Source organism: Acinonyx jubatus, chromosome C1 (assembly GCF_027475565.1).
Source record: "Acinonyx jubatus isolate Ajub_Pintada_27869175 chromosome C1, VMU_Ajub_asm_v1.0, whole genome shotgun sequence".
Taxonomy (NCBI): Eukaryota; Metazoa; Chordata; class Mammalia; order Carnivora; family Felidae; genus Acinonyx; species Acinonyx jubatus.
In genome coordinates, this window is record NC_069381.1 from 29,705,619 (window position 1) to 29,729,458 (window position 23,840).

The 23,840-nt window shown below is 41.1% G+C and overlaps 1 protein-coding gene across 6 annotated transcripts in view; it reads right to left on the minus strand.

Annotated features, from left to right (window-relative positions):
- The window catches only part of RHBDL2 (rhomboid like 2), a 52,173-nt gene that overhangs the window by 11,519 nt on the left and 16,814 nt on the right, over window positions 1-23,840 (minus strand). For 3 of the 6 annotated variants that reach the window (XM_015070332.3, XM_015070331.3, XM_027059604.2), the window contains 3 exons: window positions 17,027-17,293; window positions 13,232-13,380; window positions 9,809-9,921 (listed from right to left, as the gene is read on the minus strand). In XM_015070332.3, coding sequence (XP_014925818.1) covers window positions 9,809-9,921; window positions 13,232-13,380; window positions 17,027-17,272 — 508 coding nt within the window. In that variant the 5' untranslated portion in view covers window positions 17,273-17,293. Of the gene's footprint in view, window positions 1-9,808; window positions 9,922-13,231; window positions 13,381-17,026; window positions 17,294-22,884; window positions 23,025-23,565; window positions 23,792-23,840 lie in introns of those variants that run through there. The other 3 variants (XM_053211793.1, XM_053211790.1, XM_027059603.2) reach the window with 3 other exon arrangements.

A 23,840-nucleotide genomic window follows, 5' to 3' on the forward strand; every position in this document is an offset into this window, starting at 1 on the left:
TTTCTTTCTGTCAAAATAAATAAACTTTGAAAAAATAAATAAAATAAAATACAGATACAAATGTCCACTTCTGGCCATGATGGAGTAACAAGGATAAGATTTTCTCTCCTGCTTGAAACAGCTAAAAGCACTGGACAAAATGAAACAGTGACCTCCAAAATATTGGACATCAGATGAGAAAGGACAGTAAACCCTCAGAGGCAAGAAATAAATGAGGTGAATTTTCCGATCGCCCAGCTTACTGCCTTGAGAGAGAGGATTACAGGCTATAATGTGTGAAGGGGGTATCCAGGTAGATCTCAGTGAACTTTAAGTTGATGAGATAGAGTTTGAAGTCCAGATAGTAGGGTGCCTGAGTGGCTCAGTAGGTTGAGTGTCCAACTTTGTCTTAGGTCATGATCTCACAGTTCAAGGGTTCGAGCCCCATGTTGGACTCTGCACTGACACCTTGGAGCCTGCTTCAGATCCTCTGTCTCCCTCTCTCTCTCCCCCTCCCCTGTTTGCATTTTCTCTCTCTCAAAAATAAATAAACATTAAGAATAAATAAATAAGGGGCACCTGGGTGGCTCAGTCAGTTAAGCGTCAGACTTCAGCTCAGGTCATGATCTCATGGTTCATGGGTTCAGACCCCACGTCGGGCTCTGTGCTGACAGCTCCAGCTTGGAGCCTGCTTCAGATTCTGCATCTCCCTCTTTCTCTGCTCCTCCCCTGCTCTCACGTGCTCTCTCTCTCTCTCTCTCTCTCCCCCCCCTCTCAAAAATAAACAGTAAAACAAATATTAAATAACTAAAAAATAAATAAAGTCCAGATAGTGCTAGGCAGCTGGAATTTGCAAGAGAGACCACCAGAGAGGAAAAGAGCTGCACAGAGAGAAGCATGTGAGGAAATTACCTGAGCCAAGGAAAGTTCCACCAGAAAGGAGTAAAAGGAAGAGTAAGTAGCTTTGCTCTCACAGCACCAGAGAGGCTAAGTAACTTTCCAAGCTAGAAAACTGCATAATTCTTGGGGCATTGGTTAAAGTACACAGAAGAGTCCTGCACCAGTAGTGGGTAATAGCACTAAACATGACTCAAAAACACAGTTTCACCTTGCAAATCTTATCAAGGTTTCAAACTACTTCCAAGTAACCGTGTTCCAGAACACATTCAAGGAATATTTATAGGAATACAGTAATATTCACCATCCAAAGGTTAAATGTCTAGCATCCAAACAATAACTATCAGACATGCAAAGAAACAGGAAAATACGACCCATAATGAAGAGAAAAATCAATCAATTCAAACCTCCCCAAACTGACACAAGTGTAAGTTTTAGCAGATAATGCTAATAAATAATTATTACAACTGTATACCATATGTTCAAAAGTTAAGTAGAGACATACAAAATATAAAACACTCAAACTTTTAAAGATGAAAACTACAGTGTCTTGGGGCACCTGGCTGGCTCAGTCAGAAGAGCATGTGACTCTTGATCTCAGGGTCATGAGTTTGAGCCCCAGGTCCGGCTCTGTACTGACAACTTGGACCCTGCGGCCTGCTTCGGATTCGGTGTCTCCCTCTCTCTCTGCCCCTCCCCCAATCGCACTCTGCGTGTCTCTTTCTCCCAAAAATAAATAAAAACATTAATTAATTAATTAATTAATTAATTAATTTAATAAGGAGCCCTGTAGAAGATACCTGTTTAACAGTTTACCTACTTAACTACTAGAAATAATAAGTGAATTTGTCATCGTTGGAGGATAGAAGATCAATGTACAAAAAAAAAAAAAATCAACTTTATTTCTATGTCATAGCAATGAGGAATCAGAAATGGAAAATTTTTTAAACAGTACCATTCACAGCACATCAAAAATATGAAATATGGAGTTAAATCTGATCCCCCCAAAATGTGCAAGGGCTGACCCTGAAAGCACAGTTCCTAATATTTGAAAAATGATAAATCATACCTCATCGAAACTTTAAAACTCCTATTCTTCAAAAGATACCATTAAGAGCATGACAAGACAAGCAACAGACTAGGAGAAAATATTTGCAAGTCATATATCTGATGAAAGACTTACAATCAGAATATACATTATTATATATAATAAGAAATACAATCCAATTTTAAATGGGGCATAAGATTTTTTTTTAATATAATTTGAGAGAGAAAGAGAGCACATGCACATGGGGGAGGGCAGAGAGAGAGAGAATCTCAAGCAAGCTCTACATGATCAGCACAGAGTTTGACACTGGCTCAGTCTCACAAGCTGAGATCATGACAGGAGCCGAACTCAAGATTCAGATTGTCAACTGATTGAGCCACCCAGGTGCCTCTAAATGGGCATAAGATTTAAACAGATACTTTACCAAAGAAGGCATGTGGATAGCAAGCAAGTGCATGAAGATGTTCACCATCATTGTTAGGAAATGCAAATTAAAACCCAGTGAGATCCCATTATATACCCAATAGATTGGCTAAAATTAAAAAGAATGATGATACCAAGTGTTGCTGAGAATGTAGAGGAGCTGGACCTTCTGGTGGAGGTACAAAATGGTACTATAGTTGACCGTTGAAGAACACGGGTTTGAACTGCTCAGGTCCACTCTTATGCAGATTTTTTTTCCATTAAATACAGTACAGTACTGTGAACGTATTTTATCTTCCTTATGATTTTTTTTTAAGTTTTATTTATGTGGGGCCCAAACCCACAACCCCAAGATGTTTTCTCTAGTTTACTCTATTGTAAGAACACAGTATATAATACATATACAAAATATGGGGGTGCCTGGGTGGCTCAGTCAGTTAAGCATCCAACTTTTGATTTCGGCTCGGGTCATGATCTCATGGGCTTTGCTCTGAGTGTAGAGCCTGCTTGGGATTCTCTCCCTCTCTCTCCCTGCCTTCCCCTGCTCGTGCACCCACACATTCTGTCTCTGTATCAAATAAAGACTTAACATATATACATACATATATATTTGACTGTTATCAATAAGGCTGCAGGTCAACAGTAGGCTATTAGTAGTTAAGTTTTGGGGGAGTCAAATGTTATATGTGGATTTTCAACTGTGTGAGGGGGGTCAGTGCCCCTACCTATCAAGTTGTTCAAGGGTGAACTATACCATGTATCACATAACCTAACAATCTCACTTATAGATATATATCCAAGAAAGCAACACAAAAACTTGTACACAAATGTTCATAGCAGTGTTATTCATAATAGCCAAAAAGTGAAAACAAACCCAAATGTCCATCAATTGACAAATGAGTAGAACAAAATGTGGTACAACCACACAACGGAATATTGTTCAATAATAAAAAGGAATGAAGCACTGATATATGCTACAACATTGGTGAACAATGAAAATATTATGCTAAGTGAAAAATGCCAATCACAAAGGGCTGTATATGGCATGATTCTATTTATATGTAATATCCAGAATGGGCAAATCTAAAGAGACAGAAAGTAGATGAATGGTTGCCTAAGGCTGGGGAAGGGGGTATGGTACAGGGTTTCTTTGGCAGACAAAAATGTTGTAAAATTCAATTGTGATGATGGGTATATAACCTTGTGAATTAAAAAAAAAAAAAACCCACATTGAATTATATACTTTTTAAGTTTATTTATTTATTTATTTTGAGAGAGACAGAGACAGCACAAGTGGGGGAGGGGCAGAGAGAGGGAGAGAGAGAGACTCCCAAGCAGGCTCTGTGCTGGCATCCCAGAGCCTAATGTGGGGCTGGAACCCACAAAACTGTGAGATCATGACCTGAGCTGAAACCAAGCGTTGGACACTTAACTGAGTGAGCCACCCAGGCATCCCTGAATTATAGATTTTAAATGAATGAATTGTATGATACATGACTTACATCTCAGTAAATCTACTTTAAAATGTTACCAGTCTCTTAAAAGTTAAACATATCCTCTGATAGGATCCAGCCATTCCATTCCTAGGTATTTACCCAAGAAACCCAAAAATATTTGATTACACAAATACTTTTGTTACCCCCCCCCAAAAAACTATCTGATACACACAAATGTTCTAAGTAGCTTCATTTGCAATAGCCCCAAACTGAAAACAACCTAAATGTCCATCAGCAGGAGAATGGACAAACTGTGGTATATCCCTGGCAATAAAAAGGAATCAACTATTTAAAAAAAAATTTTTTAATGTTTGTTTATTTTTGAGAGAGAGACACACAGAGTGTGAGCGGGAAGGGGCAGAGAGAGAAGGAGACACAGAATCCAAAGCAGGCTCCAGGGTCCGAGCTGTCAGCACAGAGCCTGACATGGGGCTCAAACCCACCAACAATGAGATCATGATCTGAGCCAAAGCTGGACGCTCGACTGACTGAGCTACACAGGTGCCCCAAAAAGGAATCGACTATTGATACATGGAATAACATACGTAAATCTCAAAATAATTATGACAATGGACCGAAGCCAGACAAAAATAGAGTACATACTCTATGATTGCATGTATATAAAATTCTAGAAAATACAAATTAATCTATAATGATCAGTAACTGCCAGGGAAGGGACAAGGAGGGGCAATAGAGAGAGATTCCCAAGGGTCATGAAGAGCAATGGATATGTCTATTATCTTCACTGTGGTGATAGTTTCCTGATTGTATACACATATCAAACCTTACCATATTATATACTTTAAATGTGTGCAGCTTATTATATGTTAATTATACCTCACTAAATAGAAAACAAGACAAAAACACAGATCCCAGGGCCATATGCCCAGAGATTCTGATTCAGTAGATCTGGGTGGGATCTGGGTCGCTTTAGCTAGGACAGGTTCTCTAGGTGATGTGATGATCAGTCAGCCTGGGGAACACGGGTGGGACTGCAGAACAGCACTTCTCAGTCTTAAATGTGCATACAAATCACCCGTGGATGTGTTCGAATGCAGATTCTGTCAGTGGGTCTGGTGTGGGGCCCAATAGTCTGCATTTTTAACGAGCTCCCAGGTGATACCAATGCTGCTGCTCCATGGACCACCTTTGCCAGGAGCAAGGATGGGGAAACGAAAGTTATTTGACATATTAAGGAATCTAGAAAAAAAGCAACGGTGTGTACTTATCTCCAAACTCATCAAGTTGTATACATTAAATATGGACCGATTTTTGTCTGTTCATTATACCTCAAAAAAACTATTTAAAAAAAAAACATTTTACATCAAGTTCCCCCTAACCTCTTCATGTATAATTTCTTTTTTTGGAATATTAATAAAGATTATGCTTTCCAAGAAAAGGGAAGAAGTGAAAGGCAATGGGACCACATAGTGGAGGGTGACAAGCAATCGTGGATGTTTTGACTTTCTTCTGGGCACTGGCAGTGTTTTAGGAAGCATATAATACCATCTAATCTATGCTTGAGGAAGGTGACCCAGCCAACAGTGTGAAGGGTAGACTGGAATGGCAAAGAGATACCTGCCAAAAAGCTGTTGCAAAAATAGGCAGAGGATGTGAACAGGTTATTCACCTTCTCTCTTCTGTCCCTCCTCTGAAACCGAGGAAAGGCTGAGTCCACACGTTGAAATCAAGCTGCAGGGGAAACGGGCACTGATGCTAGAGCCAGGCAGGACCCCATCAGCACAAAGGTTTTCAAGGATGTACACAGGAATGGAAAAACAGGTGTGCGCAGCAATGGAAACAGAAGGTTGAAAAACAGAATCCACAAAAGTAGGAGGGAAGCAGGATGGTGAGCTGTATCACTAAGCATTTGCCAGTTCTATGCCTTTAACACATCTCATGAATGCTTCCTGCTCTGTGGCCCCACTCCTCTGGGACATATGAAGGGAGAACTCCACGTGACAGTGGAGGCAAAGATCACACACCTGCGTCTGCAAGCCAAGGGGTGCCAAGGACTGATGGCCACGGCCAGAAGCCAGGGGGAAGAGAGGAAGGATTCTCCCCCACAGTATCAGAGGAGAGCATGGCCCTAATGACACCTTGATTTCAGACTCCTAGCCTCCAGAACTGTGAGGCAGTGTGGTTCTGTTGCTTAAACCATGCAATGTGTGATTCTTTGTTATAGGAGCCCCAGGAAACTTATACAAGCACCCACTGCAGTAGAAGTATCTGAACTTATTTATGGACTTAGTACGTGTATATACGTACTACTATACTAATGCAGGTTTGTTAATGGTGGGTATATTTTATTGGTTTTCTTTCATAGACTAGTATTTTTTTTTAATATAAAAATAGAATTTTTAAAGGATGAAACATTGACTACATGATATTTATAAATCATTTCTACTTTATTAATGGTACAAAAATGTGTATCAAGCCATGAAGAGACAAGGAAGAGACGTAAATGCATATTGCTCAGTGAAAGAAGCCAACCTGAAAAGGCTGCATGCTGTACGATTCCAACTATCTGACATTCTGGAAAAGGCAAAACTATGGAGACAGTAAAAGGATCAGTGGTTGCCAGGGGTTGGGAGTGGGGGGTGAATAGTGGAGAACAGAGGATTTTTAGGACAGGTAAAATACTTTGTATGATACTAAAATGATGGATACATGCCTTTACACATTTATCCCAAACCATAGAATGTACAATGCCAAGAGTGAACTTTTTTCTGGATTTTGGGTGATTATGATGTGTCCATGGAGGTTCATCAATTGTAACACATGCCCACTCTGTTGGGGGATGTTGATGATGGGGGGCTATGCATGTGGGGGGGGGGGCAAGGGGTGTAGGGGAAATCCTTATGCCTTCCTCTCAATTTCTCTATGAACCTAAACCCACTCTAAAAAATCAAAATAACTCATAAAATCTTTCAATGAGCAGATTTTTAAAATAAGCCTCATTCTTTTTTTAAAATCCTCATTAAATATCACAACCCTGAAGTACAAAGGTATACTTCTATTTATTTATTATTTATTTACAGATACAGCCAACTGATTTTTGACAAAGGCCCAAAAAATTCAATGAAGGAAGTAGAATTTTCAATAAATTGTTGTGAAGTAATTGGATATCAAAAAAAAAAAAAAAAAAAGAATCTCAATCTAAACCTCACATCTTATACAAAAATTAGCCAATTCAAAAAGGGGTCACATATTTCAATATAAAGTGTAAAACTACAACTTTAGAAGATAATGGAAAATCTTCAGGACCTAGGGCCCAGTGAAGAATTCTTAGATATGACCAAAAGCATGATTCATAAAGGAAAAATTGATAAATCAGAGTTAATCAAAATTAAAAACTTCTGCTCCATGAAAGATTATTAAAACAATGCAAGGACAAATACACACTGAGAAAAATGTACCTTTAAACTACATATTCAGTAAAGAGCTAGGATCTAGAGTATGTAAAGAACTCTTAGGATTCAATGGTTTAAAAAAATCTAATTAGGAAATGGACAAAAGACATGAACAGGTATTTCACTAAAGAGGTTATACAGATAACAAGGAAGCACACAAAAAGGTGTGCAACATCATTAGTCATTGGAGAAAAGCAAATTAAGATCATGATATCACTACACAGAGCACAGCTAAAAATAAGAAAGGTGACAACACCAAATGCTGGTGAGGATGTGGAGAACGGAATTACTTATACAATACTGGGAGGAATGCAAAATGGAACAGCCATTCTGGAAAACATTTTGGCTGGTTCTTAAAAAACTAAATATGCAACTACCATACAACCTAAAAACTGTGCTCTTGGGCATTTATCCCAGAGAAATGAAAACCTATGTTCACGAAACTCTGTACTTCTGTTCACAAAAACCTGTACACAAAGGTTTCTAACAGGTTTATTTGTAATAGCCCCAAACTGGAAACAACCCAGGTAGTCTCCAACGAATGAAGCGTTAAACAAATGGTGGTACATCCATGCCATGGAATACCCCTCAGCAATCAACATGAATGAACTGTTGGGGCACCAGGGTGGCTTGGTCGGTTAAGCCTCTGACTCCTGATCTTGGCTCAGGTCATGATCTCACGGTTTATGCGTTCAAGCCACAAGTTCGGCTCTGCACTATCAGCACGGAGCCTGCTTGGGATTCTGTCTCTCCCTCTGTCTGCCTTTCCCCTCTTTGTTCTCTCTCTCTCTCTCTCAAAATAAATAAATAAACTTAAAAAAATTTTTTTAATTGTTCAAAAAAAAAAAAATGAATGAACTAATGCTATATGCAACAACCCACATGAATCTCCAGAGAATTATGCTGTGTGAAGACAGCCAATCCCAAAGGTGAATATACACACACACATACATACATACATACATACATACATACATATATATGGAATATATATATGGAATATATATATATATACACACATGTATGTATATATATGTATATATACATATATATTCCATTCATACAACATTCTTAAAGTGAGAAAATTACAGAAATAGAGAACAGATTAGTGGTTGTCAGGGGTGAAAGAGAGTGTGGGGTGGGAAAGAAGAGAGTATGGCTGTAAAAATGCAACGTGAGGAATCCGTTGTTTTGCACCGTGGCTGTCTCAATGTGGATCTCCTGGTTGTGATACTGTACTATACTTTGCGAGCTGTTACCATTGGGAGTAACTGGTTAAAGGATACATGAGATCCCTAGGTATTATTTCTTACAACTGTGATGTAAAAAGTGTAACTAAAAAAAAAATGTTTACAATAAATAAATAAGTGGATGGATGGAAATTCTAATATTTTCTGCTCAGACCAAAGTGGGTCATCTTAAGGCACACCCAGTTTCAGAGATCACAGGCATATGCTGCTAGCTCCTACTGAAGTTTTGGGCCCCTCCAGCTCTTCTCTACATTCTCTTCAAGCTTTCTTTCTTAAATGGAAATTTGCTCATGTTACTTCCCATGATCACTAGTCTGACACATTGGGCCTTCATGATCTGGCTGTAGGTCTCTCCCCAATACATGTACCCGGACACCAAACTACACATGACTTCCAACTGTACAAAACGCTGTCTGACTGAAATACCTAAGGACAGGCACAACGACTTCTATCTGCTTATTTGTTTTGTTTTGTTTTGTTTTGTTTTGTTGAGAGAGCTCATGAGCAGAACAGAGGCAGAGAAAGAGGGAGAGAGAGAATCTTAAGAGAGAATCTGCAACCCAGCATGGAGCCTGATGCTGGGTTCAATCTCAAAACCATGAGATGATGATCTGAGCCAAAATCAAGAGTTGGACACTTAGCCGACTGAGCCACCCATGTGCCCCTCTATCTGCTTTTTTTTTTTTTAATCTTTATTTACATTTGAGAGAGAGAGAGACAGAGTGCAAGTGGGGGCGGAACAGAGAGAGAGAGGGAGACACAGAATCCAAAGTAGGCTCCAAGTTCTGAGCTGTCATCACAGAGCCCGACGTGGGGCTCGAACCCAGGAACCACGAGATCATGACCTGAGCCAAAGTCGGACACCCAACCAACTGAGCTACCCAGGCGCCCCTCTATCTACTTACCTTACCTCAAATATTTTAATTCTAATCAACTTATTTCTTTTTTTTTTTTTTTTTTGAGTTTATTTTACTCACCATCTTGAGATCAAGAGTCACATGCTCTTCTGACTGAGCCAGCCAGGCAACCCTCGAACTTATTTTTTTCTTTTTTAAAGCTTTATTTATTTAAGTAATCTCTACACCCAACATGGGGCTCAAACTCATGACCCTGAGATCAAGAGTCACATTCTCTTTTGACTGAGCCAGCCAGGCGCCCCTAATTAATTTATTTCTAACGCTTATCAAATTCCCTAGCACAGACTAGGAGTGCAATAAATCTTGACTGAAATGTTTATTACTTCTTGCTTTGTTTATTGCTTCCTGAGAGACACGGATTCTGTATTACCCTCAGAACACTAACCTGCAATCACTCCAGCCAGGTACACCAGCCCTACTCGGAGGCCTTTGTGGACCATTTCCAAGGGAATACCCAACATGAGCTGCATAACAAGATTCCCCAGGATGTGCTGAACTCTGTGGAGACAAACACATTATGAGTAACCCACATAGTTATTTCTTTGGGACATTAACAGGGTAGTTACAGACTTGCTTAACTCAAATTCCATTCTCTAATTTTTTTAGGTGACTTTTTAAAAATAAAATCTCAACATGGAGCTTCAATATGTAAGATTAAAGGACATTTTAGAAGTATACATTTATAGGTTCTATTTTATAACAGTAACTGACAATGTCAAACAGAGAGTGATGAGGCTAGCTTAGGGAACATAAACTTGAATTTAGGTTTAGATGACAATTGCCATCTTACGTCAGCCCCAGCATCTGATTTTGTTTCAGTTGCATGGTATTGAGAAAATCCTAATTCACTCATATTGAGTTTAAATTTCAATAGTGTGTTTTGTTTTGTTTTTGTTTTTGTTTTTTTAAAGTAGGCTTCACACCCAAAATGGGGCTTGAAGTCACAACCTCAAGATCAAGAGTCACATGCTCTACAGACTGAGCCAGCCAGGCTCAGGTTTTTAAACAACAGTCTTGCAATCTTAGGCTATTCTTTAATAAAATAGAGATGGCAAGAGAAACCCCTATTCCCACTTCTACATTAAAAAGTCGAAAAACAAAGCTTACCAAAATGAAAAAGAAAGTTTACCCAGTAATATTAGCTAAATTTAGTATCTCCCATTACTACAGTTTGCATAGAACATAACTGACTATACAGGTTGTTTTTATTATAGTTTTTAAATAGGTAAAAATATTTTTTTAAAAAATTCGTATTCTTTTGCTTGTCAAACTCCACAAGTATCTCTGGAGAATCTCTGAATGTATTTTGGTACATTCCCATATTACAGTAATCCTTAATTTAGTTGCTATGCAGCACAAGACTTTTTTTTTTTTTTAAGGAGATTTCAGGTTAAACCAAAAAGGTTAGGGGGCGCCTGGGTGGCTCAGACAGTTAAGCATCTGACTTTGGATCAGGTCATGATCTCACGGTTCATGGGTTCGAGCCCTGCATCAGGCTCTGTGCTGCCGGCTGGGAGCCTGGAGCCTGCTCTGGATTCTGTGTCTCCCTCTCTCTCTTTCCCTCCCCTGCTCACCCTCTGTCTCCCTCTGTCTCTCAAAAATAAATAAATGTAAAAAAAAAATTTTTTTTTAAACAAAATAGGTGTTGGATCTTCCACAAAGTGCAAGAGCTTTCATATTTGTTTTAGGGATTGTGTTTTTGGGTTATAATTTACTTAACAAATTACCCAGCAGAGGTTCTCAGGGCACACCCTGCAGAACAGATTACTTACCTCCATGGCCACATGTGCACCCAGCCACAACTATCACTGTCCAAGTCATCTCCAAAGATATCCAAGAAGTAACATGTAATTCAGCACAAAATAGTCTAGCAAGGACAGTTACACTAGCCTTAAGGAGACCTCAGAAAGAGCATTTGGAAATACGTGCACTTTGTGAATTTGAGCAAAGTCACAGGAAGCCATCTCATCTTATCCTTTGGGAGCAGCTTGAGGATAAAGTGACCAACAGCAACCAAAAAAACCCAAAAACAAAAAACAAAGAATCACCCTCAGCATTCTTTCTGCGGCTCAATAGCAAGAGTAGAAGTGGCATAAAGATGAGATCCTGCCATATACTCGGAATAGAAATCCCAACTTTTCTCAGCCAAATTTTATCTACCCTTCCAGGTACAACTTGAATACATGTCATCTGTGAGACCCTCCCCATCCCAATCTTTCCATCTTTCTGTTTATGTTACAGTAGCTAATCCCATATCCATTTCATTACCACTTGTCTGCCTCCCGTAGTGATGCCGGAAGAGCTAATGTTGACTTTGCCAACCTCTCTTAGCTAGGGGTAGCTGTGTCTCATGGTTCCGGCTAATGAGATGCAGGTAAGAGTGGCGCTGACGGGGGACTGGTAAGAGAGCTTCTTTCCTGACAAAAGGGATTGATGTCACCAGCACCTGGTACTACCTTTCCCCTTCCTGCTTTTAATACCAAGCTACAGCTGCCGACTGGCAACCATGAGAGAAAGGTCAAGGGAAAAGCAGAGATGCCAGCATAGAACCAAGAGTCTTGGCTTCGTTAAACTGACGAATTAGCCACATACCTCTGGGCTTCTTATACAGTAAAGAATTAACCTCCATTTGTTCAGGCCCCCGTTCGATTTTTGATTACTTCCATCCAAAAGCATTCCTAACTTATACAACCCCATATGTGACCTGTCCTACGCCTCCTTGAGAAGTCTTTCTGAGGGTCTTATTATGTATCAGGCACTGCAAAAATGACATTATAACCGTTGTCTCATTTAATCACAGCAACGTTGTGAGGTCGGTACTTACTACCCCACTTCACAGATGTGGAAACTGAGGCAGCAAGATGTTAAGTAACTACTCTGTAATACTATGTGGCCTTGCATTACTATTTAACTGACTGTCCCCCTCATAATAAAATTTAAATGTGGTACAGGAACCGCATTTGTTCAGAACGTGGTAGATGGAAGACCAAACTGAAAGTATCCATAGAAACTGAGCAATTAGCAATTTTGTTCTTGACTTGTCAAGCCTCTGAGCCCTGTGTCCTGCCATGGATACCTATTTAGCCATTGGCCAGAGTCATCCTTCAAGGTCCAGGGCTGGGTAGGTCACATAGGTGAAGTTGGCCTCATCTGAAGCCCCAGGCGTTCAGTGGGGAGGGTGGGGGCCAGCAGCAAGCTGCTCACTGTCTGCAGTGGGTTCTGAGTCGTGGGTTCTGAGTGAGGTCATAAAAAGACTACTAGCGTAGAAGAAGCTATAAACGAAAACCAATGCCCATTGCTTGTATTATTCCAGATGGAATAAAACAGTACTATACACTCAACAAAATGCTCGTGAATTAATTCTTTTTAAGTGTGTGGCAGGGGTGGGTTGGGAGGGACTGATGATTCATGTCCTAAAGGGAACATTTTAACAACATCAAACAACATACGTATGGGAACATATGTGTGGTTGAGTAATGATCGGGTCTCTTCTCATTACTGTTCCTATATAATTACCAGTATTAGGCAGCCATACGCAACACTAAGTACACTGGACTGGGGGTTAGCACCAATGGGTTGAGGTTCCAGCTCTGCCACGTGGCCACGTGACCTGGCGCGAGCAATACATCCCCTAAGCCTCAGACACGACGCAGCAGTAATAACACCTGCCTCCTAGGGTTCCTGTGAGGATCCGGCTAGATTATGGACATGTAAGTGTCTTAGCAATAATAAAGCACCAACCAAATGTTGGGGGTGACGAGTACTCACAGTCAACCTCCTCCGTCAGTGACTTAATAGCATTCCTTACCCAGCATGCACCAGCATATAGGAGATAAACCTCCAGGCTTCCTCCCTCTTTTCAGGACTGTAGATAAAGGGACTCTCCAGGATGCCTGTGTCCAGGGTGATCCACTGTTTCTGAGGCTTCCACACAGCATAGTAAATAAACACTGCCAGCTGACCGGGAGGGGCAGACAGGAATGTTAACCACCTTCTGCAGAGAGTGGCCCCATTAAAGCCCACGGGCACTACCTTGGTTCCAAATGATTAGCTCTCAAGGGGGCCATTCCGTAGCAAGTGCTCAAAAGATGACAGGAATTAAATTTCCCTGCTGCATATCTGCCCACGTAACCGTGGTCATAGCCTACTTCCTCCAGTGAGTAGGAGCAGCCCCACACCAAATATGAAGAAAATGCTTTCTGAGCCCCCTACCCCCCTTAAATACCCTCTGCCCTCATCTTTCCATTCCCATTTGGTCTCTCATTTACACGGTAATATTAAGTCACTGCTGGCTTCCAAAGAATAGGGAAAGGGAACAATAGTAACTTTCAGCCGAGAAGCCTGGCAAACACGACCTTAACCAAGTGATGGAGGCTCACGTCACCAGGGACGTCATGTGGAGGTCCCCTACTCCCTGATGTGATAGGATGAGAAAGGCACTTCACCTCTGCGTGTTCCCCCCTAAAACCCATAACTCCAGTCTAATCATGAGAAAAATATCAGACAAGCCCGAATCAGGGGATAACCTGGCCCATACTCCTCAAGATTATCAGAGTCATGAAAACAAAGCCTGAGAAACTGTCACAGATTAGAGGACACTGGGGGAACATGACAACTGAATGTGATAACTCTGGGTTGCAGGATACAGAAGGGATAGAAAGAGGACATTAATGGAAAAGCTAGTAAAAATTGATATTAAGGGGCGCCTGAGTGGCTCAGCCAGTTAAGCGTCCAACTTAGACTCAAGTAATGATCTCATGGTTTGTGAGTTCAAACCCCGCATCCAGCTATCTGCTCTCAGTGCAGAGCCTGCTTTGGATCCTCTGTCTCCTCTCTCTCTCTCTCTCTCTCTCTCTCTCCCCCCCCCTCTCTCTCTGCCCCTCCCCTGCTAACGTTCTCTCTCTCTCTCTCTCTCTCTGTCTCTCAAAAACTAAACATTAAAACAAGAAAGATTTAAAAATACATACATACAGGGGCGCCTGGGTGGCTCAGTCAGTTGAACGACTGACTTCAGCTCAGGTCATGATCTCACGGTTCGTGGGTTCGAGCCCCGTGTCAGGCTCTGTGCTGACAGCTTGGAACTTGAAACCTGCTTTGGATTCTGTGTCTCCCTCTCTCTGACCCTCCCCCACTCATGCTCTGTCTCTCAAAAATAAATTAAAATGTTCAAAAAAAATTTTTTTAAATACATACATACATAAAAACTTTTATTTAAGGGGCACCTAGGTGGCTCAGTAGGTTGAACATCCAACTCTTAATTTCAGCTCAGGTCATGATACCAAGGTTGTGGGATTGAGCCCCACATCAGCATGGAGCCTACTTGAAATTCTCTCTCTCCCTCTGCCCATCTCCCCTGCTCGTGGTCTCTCTCTCTAAAATAAAAAAATTAGGGGCGCCTGGGTGGCTCAGTCGGTTAAGCATCCGACTTCGGCTCAGGTCACGATCTTATGGTTCGTGGGTTTGAGCCCCGCATCAGGCTCTGTGCTGACAGCTCAGAGCCTGGAGCCTGTTTCAGATTCTGTGTCTCCCTCTCTCTCTGCCCCTCCCCCACTCGTGCTCTGTCTCCCTCTGTCTCAAAAATAAATAAACATTAAAAAAAATTTTTTTTTAATTTTTTTAAATAAATAAATAAAATAAAATAATTAAAATTTTTAAAAAAATAAAGCTTTTATTTTAAAAACTGATTTTGGAGCACTTGTGTGCCTCAGTCAGTTGAGCGCCCAACTCTTGATTTCAGCTCAGGTCATGATCTTATGGTTGTGGGATCAAGTCCCATGCAGGGTGCTGCACCGACAGCTCGGGGCCTATTTGGGATTCTCTTCCTCTCTCACCGCCCCTCCTCCACTCGCTCTCTCTCTCTCTCTGTCTTTCTCTCACTCACTCTCACTCTCAAAACAAATAAATAAACATTAAAAAAAAAAAAAAACAACCCTGATCTTTCAGGGTACCTGGCTGGTTCAGTCAGTAGAGTATGAGACGCTTGATCTCAGGGTTCTAAGTTCGAGCCCCATATTGGGTATAGAGATTACTTATAAATAAGTAAATAAATAAATAAATAAATAGTTTTTAAAAAAGACACTGATCTTTCTGTGAGAGACAAATACCCACAATGGTTGTACAGATTACTTGAAAATCAATCAATGATGTTTAAAAAAGAAACTGATCTTTCTGTGAGAGACAGATATCTTAGCACCCACTCTACAACCCTTCCTGGGAAAACTGCCCTTTCCACAACACTGACTACAACAGTCATGTTTCGTATCACGTGACCTTATCCTATTATGCCCCAATTCCCCCAGACCCCCAGCACTCACACACCTGATTGGACCATGGGCAGGCCAGCCAATCCATAGGCTGGAAGGATAACCTGATAGAGTGTGCCAGGAGTGTTTACTCATTACCCTTTTCTTTATCTGAACCATAAGAGGCCAGGTCCCTATGACGGTTCATTTTATGTGTCTATTTGGCTAGACCATGATGCCCAGATATTTGGTCAAAATCATTCTGGATGTTTCTGTGAAGATATTTTTTAGATGAGATCAATGTTAAAATCAATAGACTCTGAGTAAAGCAGATTACCCTCCATAGCGTGGTGTCTCAACAAATCAGTTTAAAGCCTTAATAGAACAGACTGACCTCCTCTGAGGGAACGGGAATTCTGCCTTTGAGGGAAAGTATGACTGCCTTTGAACTACAACTACAACTCTTATCCCCCTAGATCTCCAGCCTGCTGGCCTACCCTCGATTTTGAATTTGCCAAGCTTCCACAATTACATGAGCCAATTCCTTAAAATCAATCAAGTTCTCTCTCCATATCTATGTAGAGATGGATGGATGGATGGATGGATAATGTGTGTGTGTTTGTGTGTGTATACACCCGATTACTTCTATTTCTCTAAAGAACCCTGACTAATACCATTCTTGATAAGGAAGTGGAGACATCAGTGGGAATGATCAGAGACTTCCTAATGTCCCTGAAGTCACACCCCACACACATGCATCTTCTGCCAATTTCTTTATGAGACATCATGGTGTAGGAGAAAAAGGTAGGTAAGATGAGGCTCAGGAAAAGCCCAGTGCTGGCCCAGTCATACATATATGACCTTGGGCAATTCATTCCACCTCTCTGAGCCTTGTACTCTTTTCTGGAAAATAAAAGGGCTTACTTGATCAGAGTCTGAAAACACACTACATGCTACCACAGTAGACGTCATTAGAGGATTCCATTCTTTTTTTCCCTACTGAAATGTGGCGGCAGCCTATAGTCTATAGAACCGATCAGTTCATGAGATCAAACCAATCTGTGACCCCAAGATTATTTGGTTTCTAAAGGCCCAACAACTAAAATGAAATGAAGCCACAGAAATAGTAGTCACAGCTGGGAAGGGGACTTGCTTGAAAAATAAAACTCACCGTTGGCTGAAAGTGACTGGGAACATAGGAAGGACCTAAGGAGACTTCAGAGAGGGTGAAGTTGAGTTCCGCGTGGGCTGTGCCTGCCACCACCAAGCTCTCTTCTCTTCTCTAGATGTGATCGAAGCCCCCGTGTGTTTGCAACTCCCCAAGGGTACTTGCACTAGTGCCCACCACCCACCTCACTCACCTCAGCAATGCTGATGGAGATGATGAACACAGGGGGTGGGAGGCAGTTAGCTCTCTCCAAGTATGTTCTTCGAACCTTTTCAGGGAGCATCCATTTTGAGACAACCCTGTGGACCTTTTTATTCTTGAAGGGATCTTTACCTCCCCCGTCCTCTCGCATTTCCTTCTCTTCTTCCAGCTCTCTTTTCATGTCTCCATCCAAATGCAGAGTCACATCCTCTATCTCCAAATCGCGATCAGCAGCCATTGTCCTAGGTCTTCCCTCCACCTAAAAGGGACATGAATGTCAAGGAAAAACAGATGACTCTATAGTCCTTGGGCCACAGATCTTTCCTGAGCTGTCTGGTACAACCACTGGTTTGTTTCCTTGGCCCTTCCTGGATATTAATAGAAGGCAGTTGAAGATCTGGTGCCCACATACTCACAATATCCATAGCCTCATCCCTAGCATGTAATTGTGACAAAGCAATAGGGTCTCCCCAAATGAGGGAGAGGGCTCCCAGGGGTCACTTCTATCGCCACCACCCAAAGAATGGACTAGAGCCTTGGAATAGAAACCCTACCTTGTATGTCCCTTCCTTCCCCTCTGCCACTGACTGTCAAGTCAACCATCAGTGTAAGAGATGCCTTGGCCATGAAGTGATGCATCTCAGAGCCCAAACCATGCACACCGCATAACTGAACCCAGTCTCGTCCAGCTAAAGTGAATGGTCTCCTTTCCCATTTTAGTTTCATCTCGCTTCTACTCCCAGGCCAAACACAGGTCTCAGATTTCTGACTCAGAATCAAAAATAGTTTACTGAGCATCTACTGTGTATCAGGCACTATGCTGGAGCCTTTCACATCTATTGACTCATTGGACTTCCACAATAACCCCAGGAGGTGGGGATTTGTAGTCCCATTTATGGATAAAAAAACTGAGCTGCCCATTCTGCTCCCCAGAAAAGAATCAAACCTACATCTTACCAGCTCTCTTCCTAAACCAGCACTGCCCATTCGGTAGCACACTCGAGTTAGGAAGGCCATTCCTTGCTGGTCCTCCAGGCACAAGGTCAATACCCTTGCTGAAACACATCTCCCCAACGATGCTCTGACATCCAAAGCTCTTGGCTGAGTTCTTCCTAATTTCCACATCAGGTATTCCCTTGAATTCAATCCTCAACATTCAATTATTCAAGTATTTATTCAGTAAACATCTATGGAACACCTCCTAGGTATCAGGCCACCATCCCTAGTCCAAAGGGTTGACAATGTAATGGAGGAAACAGAGGTCAATAAAAATCATACAAATAATTGTATCATTACACTGTGATAGGGGACACCAAGCAGGTGTATAAGATACCAAGGCAGCATGTCTGTAACAGAGACGGTTGATCCACATACTTTCTTATCCCTATGCCATGTACTGTCCTTTCCCTGTTGGTCTGGTTCTGTTAAATTTTTTTTAATGCTTATTTATTTATTTATTTATTTAGAGAGCACAAGCAGAGGGAGGGCAGAGAGGGAGGGAGAGAGAGAATCCCAAGCAGGCTCCACACTGTCAGCTCAGAGCCCAATGTGGGGCTTGAACTCACAAAACGTGAGATCATGACCTGAGCCAAAAACATGAGTTGGGCACTTAACCAACTGAGCCACCCTGGTTAACCAGGCACTCCTAGTTGTTATTTTTTACTTCTGGTTAAACTACTTAAATCATTCAAATATTTCTGTGGTCAAAAGTGGGGGGAAGGGCTGGAATAGTGAGGGAAAAAAAATGTTGCAAAATAGTTGTAGAGTACAATCCAATTTTTGTAAAAAGTAACATACTGTTAAGACACAGAACAGATGAACAGGAGGGAAGGGAAGCAAAAATAATACAAAAACAGGGAGGGAGACAAAACATAAGAAACTCTTTAAAAATAGAGAACAAACAGAGGGTTACTGGAAGGGTTGTGGGAGGGGGGATGGGCTAAATGGGTAAGGGGTATTAAGGAATCTACTCCTGAAATCATTATTGCACTATATGCTAACTTGGATGTAAATTAAAAAGTAATAATAAAATAAAGTAACAAAAATAAATAAATAAAGTCAACCTCACACACACACAAAAAGTAACATACTGATACACAGGAAGAAATCTGGAAAATTAACCATGATTATATCTGCATGGTGGGTGGGATTTCACGAGATTTTTGCCCCCTGTGCAGGGGTGGGCCCAGATTTTGTGGAGCCTAAAGTGTAAACAATTTGGGGGGTTTTCCTTGGAAAAAATAATATAAAATTAAAGTTACAAAATATAAAAATTGCAAAAGTAGATACTGGCCTTTGAAGGAGCCCATGCAAATGAAAGAGACTTGAAGTTTAAGCTTTTATTAGCTTCAGAGGCAGTCTCTGTTTATATTTGACTTTTAAAGGTTTTATTACTATTTTAATTAAAAAACAAAAAACAAATAAAGGTGTGCCTGGGTGGCTCTGCCAGTTAAGCGTCCAACCAGCTCAAGTCATGATCTCACAGTTCATGAGTTCCAGTCCTGCATCAGGCTCTGTGCTGGCAGCGTGGAGCCTCCTTGGGATTCTCGCTCTCTCCTCTCTGCCCTTCCCCTACTCAAGCTTTCTCTATGTTTCAAAATAAATAAATAAATAACCTTAAAAAAATAATAATAATAAATTAGAAAAGAAATAAATAAAGCCATATCTATGACACCTTGACTTGATCCTAAAGTCTCAACTACTGTACTATTTCTCCCCTCCCCTTTGTGGCCTAATATCTTGAAGGAGGAGTCTGTACCCCTAACCAGATGGTCATCTGCATCCTCCATTGGAATGATCTCCTGAGTTACACCCTTCAAACAAATCCACTTCAAGGGCGCCTGGGTGGCTCAGTTGGTTAAACGCCCGACTTCCGCTCAGGTCATGATCTCAGGGTTCATAAGTTTGAGCCCCGAATCGGGCTCTGTGCTGACAGCTCAGAGCCCAGATGGAGCCTGCTTCAGATTCTAGGTCTCCCTCTCTCTCTCTCTGCCCCTGCCCCACTCGCATTCTGTCTGTCTGTCTCGCTCTCTAATTTATTAAATTTAATAAACTTTAAACATTTACTAATGTTTAAAATAAATAAACATTAAAAAAAGTTAATTAAAAAAATCCACTTAAGGAGTGATGTGAGTCCCAATCACGCAGGCAGAGCACCGCTGGCATTTCAAAGCACATACCCACGCAAAATCTCACATACTCCTCAGAATAAGCTGAAGTAAAAAGAAGGCAAGGGTTGTGTTCCCAATTCTCCTCATCTTCAACCTTCCTAACAGACCTTCTTTCATCCATCTCTCATCTCAACCATATTTCATTCACTGACTTCCTTCTCTCGCCCCCAAGCCACAGGCATCCCCTCTGCATGCTTCAACAACACTCTTGTCCTGCAATTGGACTTCTCTAACTCGGTGAAGAGGAGCTAGTGGCAAGGTCACTAGAGGACAGGAACACAGGCTTTGACGCTAGACAGACTGGGGAATGGCTCTGTCTTATTTTTCTTTGCAACCCCAGGCAATGGCCGCGGGCCTGGTACCATAAACCTTAGCATGGTGGTTGCGAGGGCATGGGGGGAAGGGAGAAAATGGGGAGTTGTCTGATTTAATGGGTGCAAAGTTTCAGCGTAGGAAGATAAAGTTCTGGAGATGGATGGTGTTAAGAGTTTCGCAACAATGTAAAAATACTTAATGCCAATGAACTGTATACTTAAAAATGGCTAAAATGGGGCGCCTGGTTGGCGCAGTCGGTTAAGCGTCCGACTTCAGCCAGGTCACGATCTCGCGGTCCGGGAGTTCGAGCCCCGCGTCGGGCTCTGGGCTGATGGCTCAGAGCCTGGAGCCTGTTTCCGATTCTGTGTCTCCCTCTCTCTCTGCCCCTCCCCCGTTCATGCTCTGTCTCTCTCTGTCCCAAAAATAAAATAAATAAACGTTGAAAAAAAAATTAAAAAAAAATGGCTAAAATGGTAAATTTTAAGTTATGTATGTTCTACCCACCACCCCCAACACACACACACACACACATACACACACACACTAAACAATAATGCAAAACTTTCAAGGTCATTGCAAAGATTAGATACAGTGTATCACCCATATGTGCTTCATCAATGAGATATATATATATATATATACACGTGTATATATATATATATATGTGTATATATATATATATATATATATATATTTTTTTTTTTTTTTTTTTTAATATGACCCACGGAGCCAGATGACTGGGATTAAAACACAGCTCTACTACATTATCAACTTTAAACTTAGGTAAATCACTTAAATTCTCTGGGCCTCAGATTACATTTTTTTTTAATTGTGGTAATATACACGTAACATAAAAATTTACCACTTTAGGGGCGCCTGGATGACTCAGTTGTTTGGGCATCCAGCTCTTGATTTCAGCTCAGGTCATGATGTCATGGGTTTGCGAGTTCAAGCCCTGCATTGGGTTCCATGCTGACAGTGCAAGCTTGCTTGGAATTCTCTCTGTCCCTCTCCAACTCGCTCTCTCTTTCTCTCAATCTCTCTCAAAATAAACAAGTAAACTTAAAAAAAAATTACCACTTTAACCATTTTAAAGTATACAATTCAGTGGCATTAAGTACATTTACAATGTTATGTAACCATCACCACTATCTAGTTCAGGAACTTTCTCATTACCCCAGACAAAAACTCCAAACCCATTAAGCAATCTCTCCATTGCCATCTCCCTCCAGCCCATGACAACCACTTTTCTGTCTCTGTGGATTTACTTATTTGGGGGACTTCATGAAAATGGAATCATACAATATGTGGCCTTTTGAGTCTGGCTTCTCTTAGAAGAAAGTCTTCAAGGTTCATTCCTTTTTTTTTTTTTAAAGTAGTTACCACACCCAGTGTGGGGCTTGAACTCACAACCGAGCTCAAGAGTCATAGGCCGAGATGATGGGTTAAATAGGTGATGGGTATTAAGGAGGGCACTTGTTGTGATGAGCACTGGGTGTTGTATTTAAGTGATGAATCACTAAATTCTACACCTGAAACTAGTATTACACTGCACATTAACTAACTGGAATTTAATAAATTTGAAGAAGGAAAAAAAGAGTCACATGCTCCACCTACTGAGCCAGCCAGGTGCCCCAGGACTTCATTCCTTTAGTATAGTAATTAATTAAGTATAGTAATAATAACTATAATTAATATAAGTATATAACTAAGTATAATAATTAATATAGTAATTCTATATTTAACTTATTGGGAAACTCTCAGATTCCATTTTAAAGTGGGGATAATCATAGAACTTACCTTGTAGCATTGTTGGAAAGATTGTTGGAGGTAATGGGGGCTCCTGGGTCAGTTAAGCCTCAACTCTTGATTTTGGCTCAAGTCATGATCTCACTCATTCTCTCTCTCTCTCTCTCTCTCAAATACATAAATAAATAAACAAACAAACAAACAAACAAACAAACAAACAAACATTTTGAAAAATCCTAAGAAAAGATTGTTTGAGGTAATGCATGTAAAGCACTTAGAATAGTATCTGGCACATGGGAAACACTCCATAATTTTATTATTAGCTATGGACGGATGGGTGGGTGCATGGATGGATGGATGGATGGTTGGCTGGCTGGAAAGATGAAAGGGATGGGCTGAGTCTAGGGCCTATTTTCATACTGCAAGTTACTGGAAATCAACTCATACTGAATTTATTCTTAAAAATACTTCATTAGGCAGTTCCCACACTACAATAGGTTATATTCAGAAAATTTAGGGAAGAAGAGAATTCCCCTTCCATGTGACTTTTCCCCCAGCAACTTTTCTGAAAAGAAAGTCTTCCTCCCTCCCCTACATCTTCCACCTTCCCACTCACCCGGCCTCCCAGGGACAGACACTAAGTCTGGAGACCTAATTATTGCATTAATTTTCCTTGAATGCTGTTGACTATTTCCAGTTTTGTGACTTCTCACGATTGGCAAAACACAGTGTGGGTTGGAGACTCACAGTGTTTAACTGCAAATATTAAAGCATTTAAAAAAAAATTTTAATATTTATTTATTTTTGAGAGACAGAGACAGAGCGCAAGCAGGGGAGAGGCACAGGAGAGAGGGAGACACAGAATCCAAAGCAGGCTCCAGGCTCCGAGCTGTCAGCACAGAGCCTGACGCAGGCCTCAAACTCACAAACTGTGAGATCATACCTGAACTGAAGTCGGACATTCAACCGATTGAGCCACCCAGGCACCCCTAAAGCATTTTAAAAGTAAATTCAACTAGTGATGATTAACATTGTGTTAATAAGCTCTACTGTAAATTGAAATACCATACACGATCACTTTATGAGGAAATAAAATTTTACAATGTTAATATAACTTGATAGCTATAAAAGGAACTAGAAAACTAAGGCTTATATTTCCTCAAAATTTTCTCTTTTCTCCAGACTTCAAACTTTCCAGAAATTTTACAAAGTCAAGCCCACCACTTTAGGTATTTTAATGAAATGTATTTCCTGTGCTGCAAAGATATCTGCCCCATTCGGTTTAGGCAAGACTCACTGTGGGTGTGCTTTCTTCCTTGGCAGGGAGAGTAGACAGATCCGACATGTAGTTCTAGCTACATCAGCCTCTTGCAACAGATGAAAACGTTGGTGGCCACTGCAGGGTTTGGGGTTTACCTCTCTTCTCAATGACGGTCACACTCTGACTTCCCTCCCCGTCTGTGTGCCCTGTTGCTTGGAGACAGGGGCCTCTCCCTGATTCATCCATCTCTCCAACATCTGCTGCTCAATACTTCCAGTCTCTGACATTCCCTGTCCCTCCCACTCCTGTTT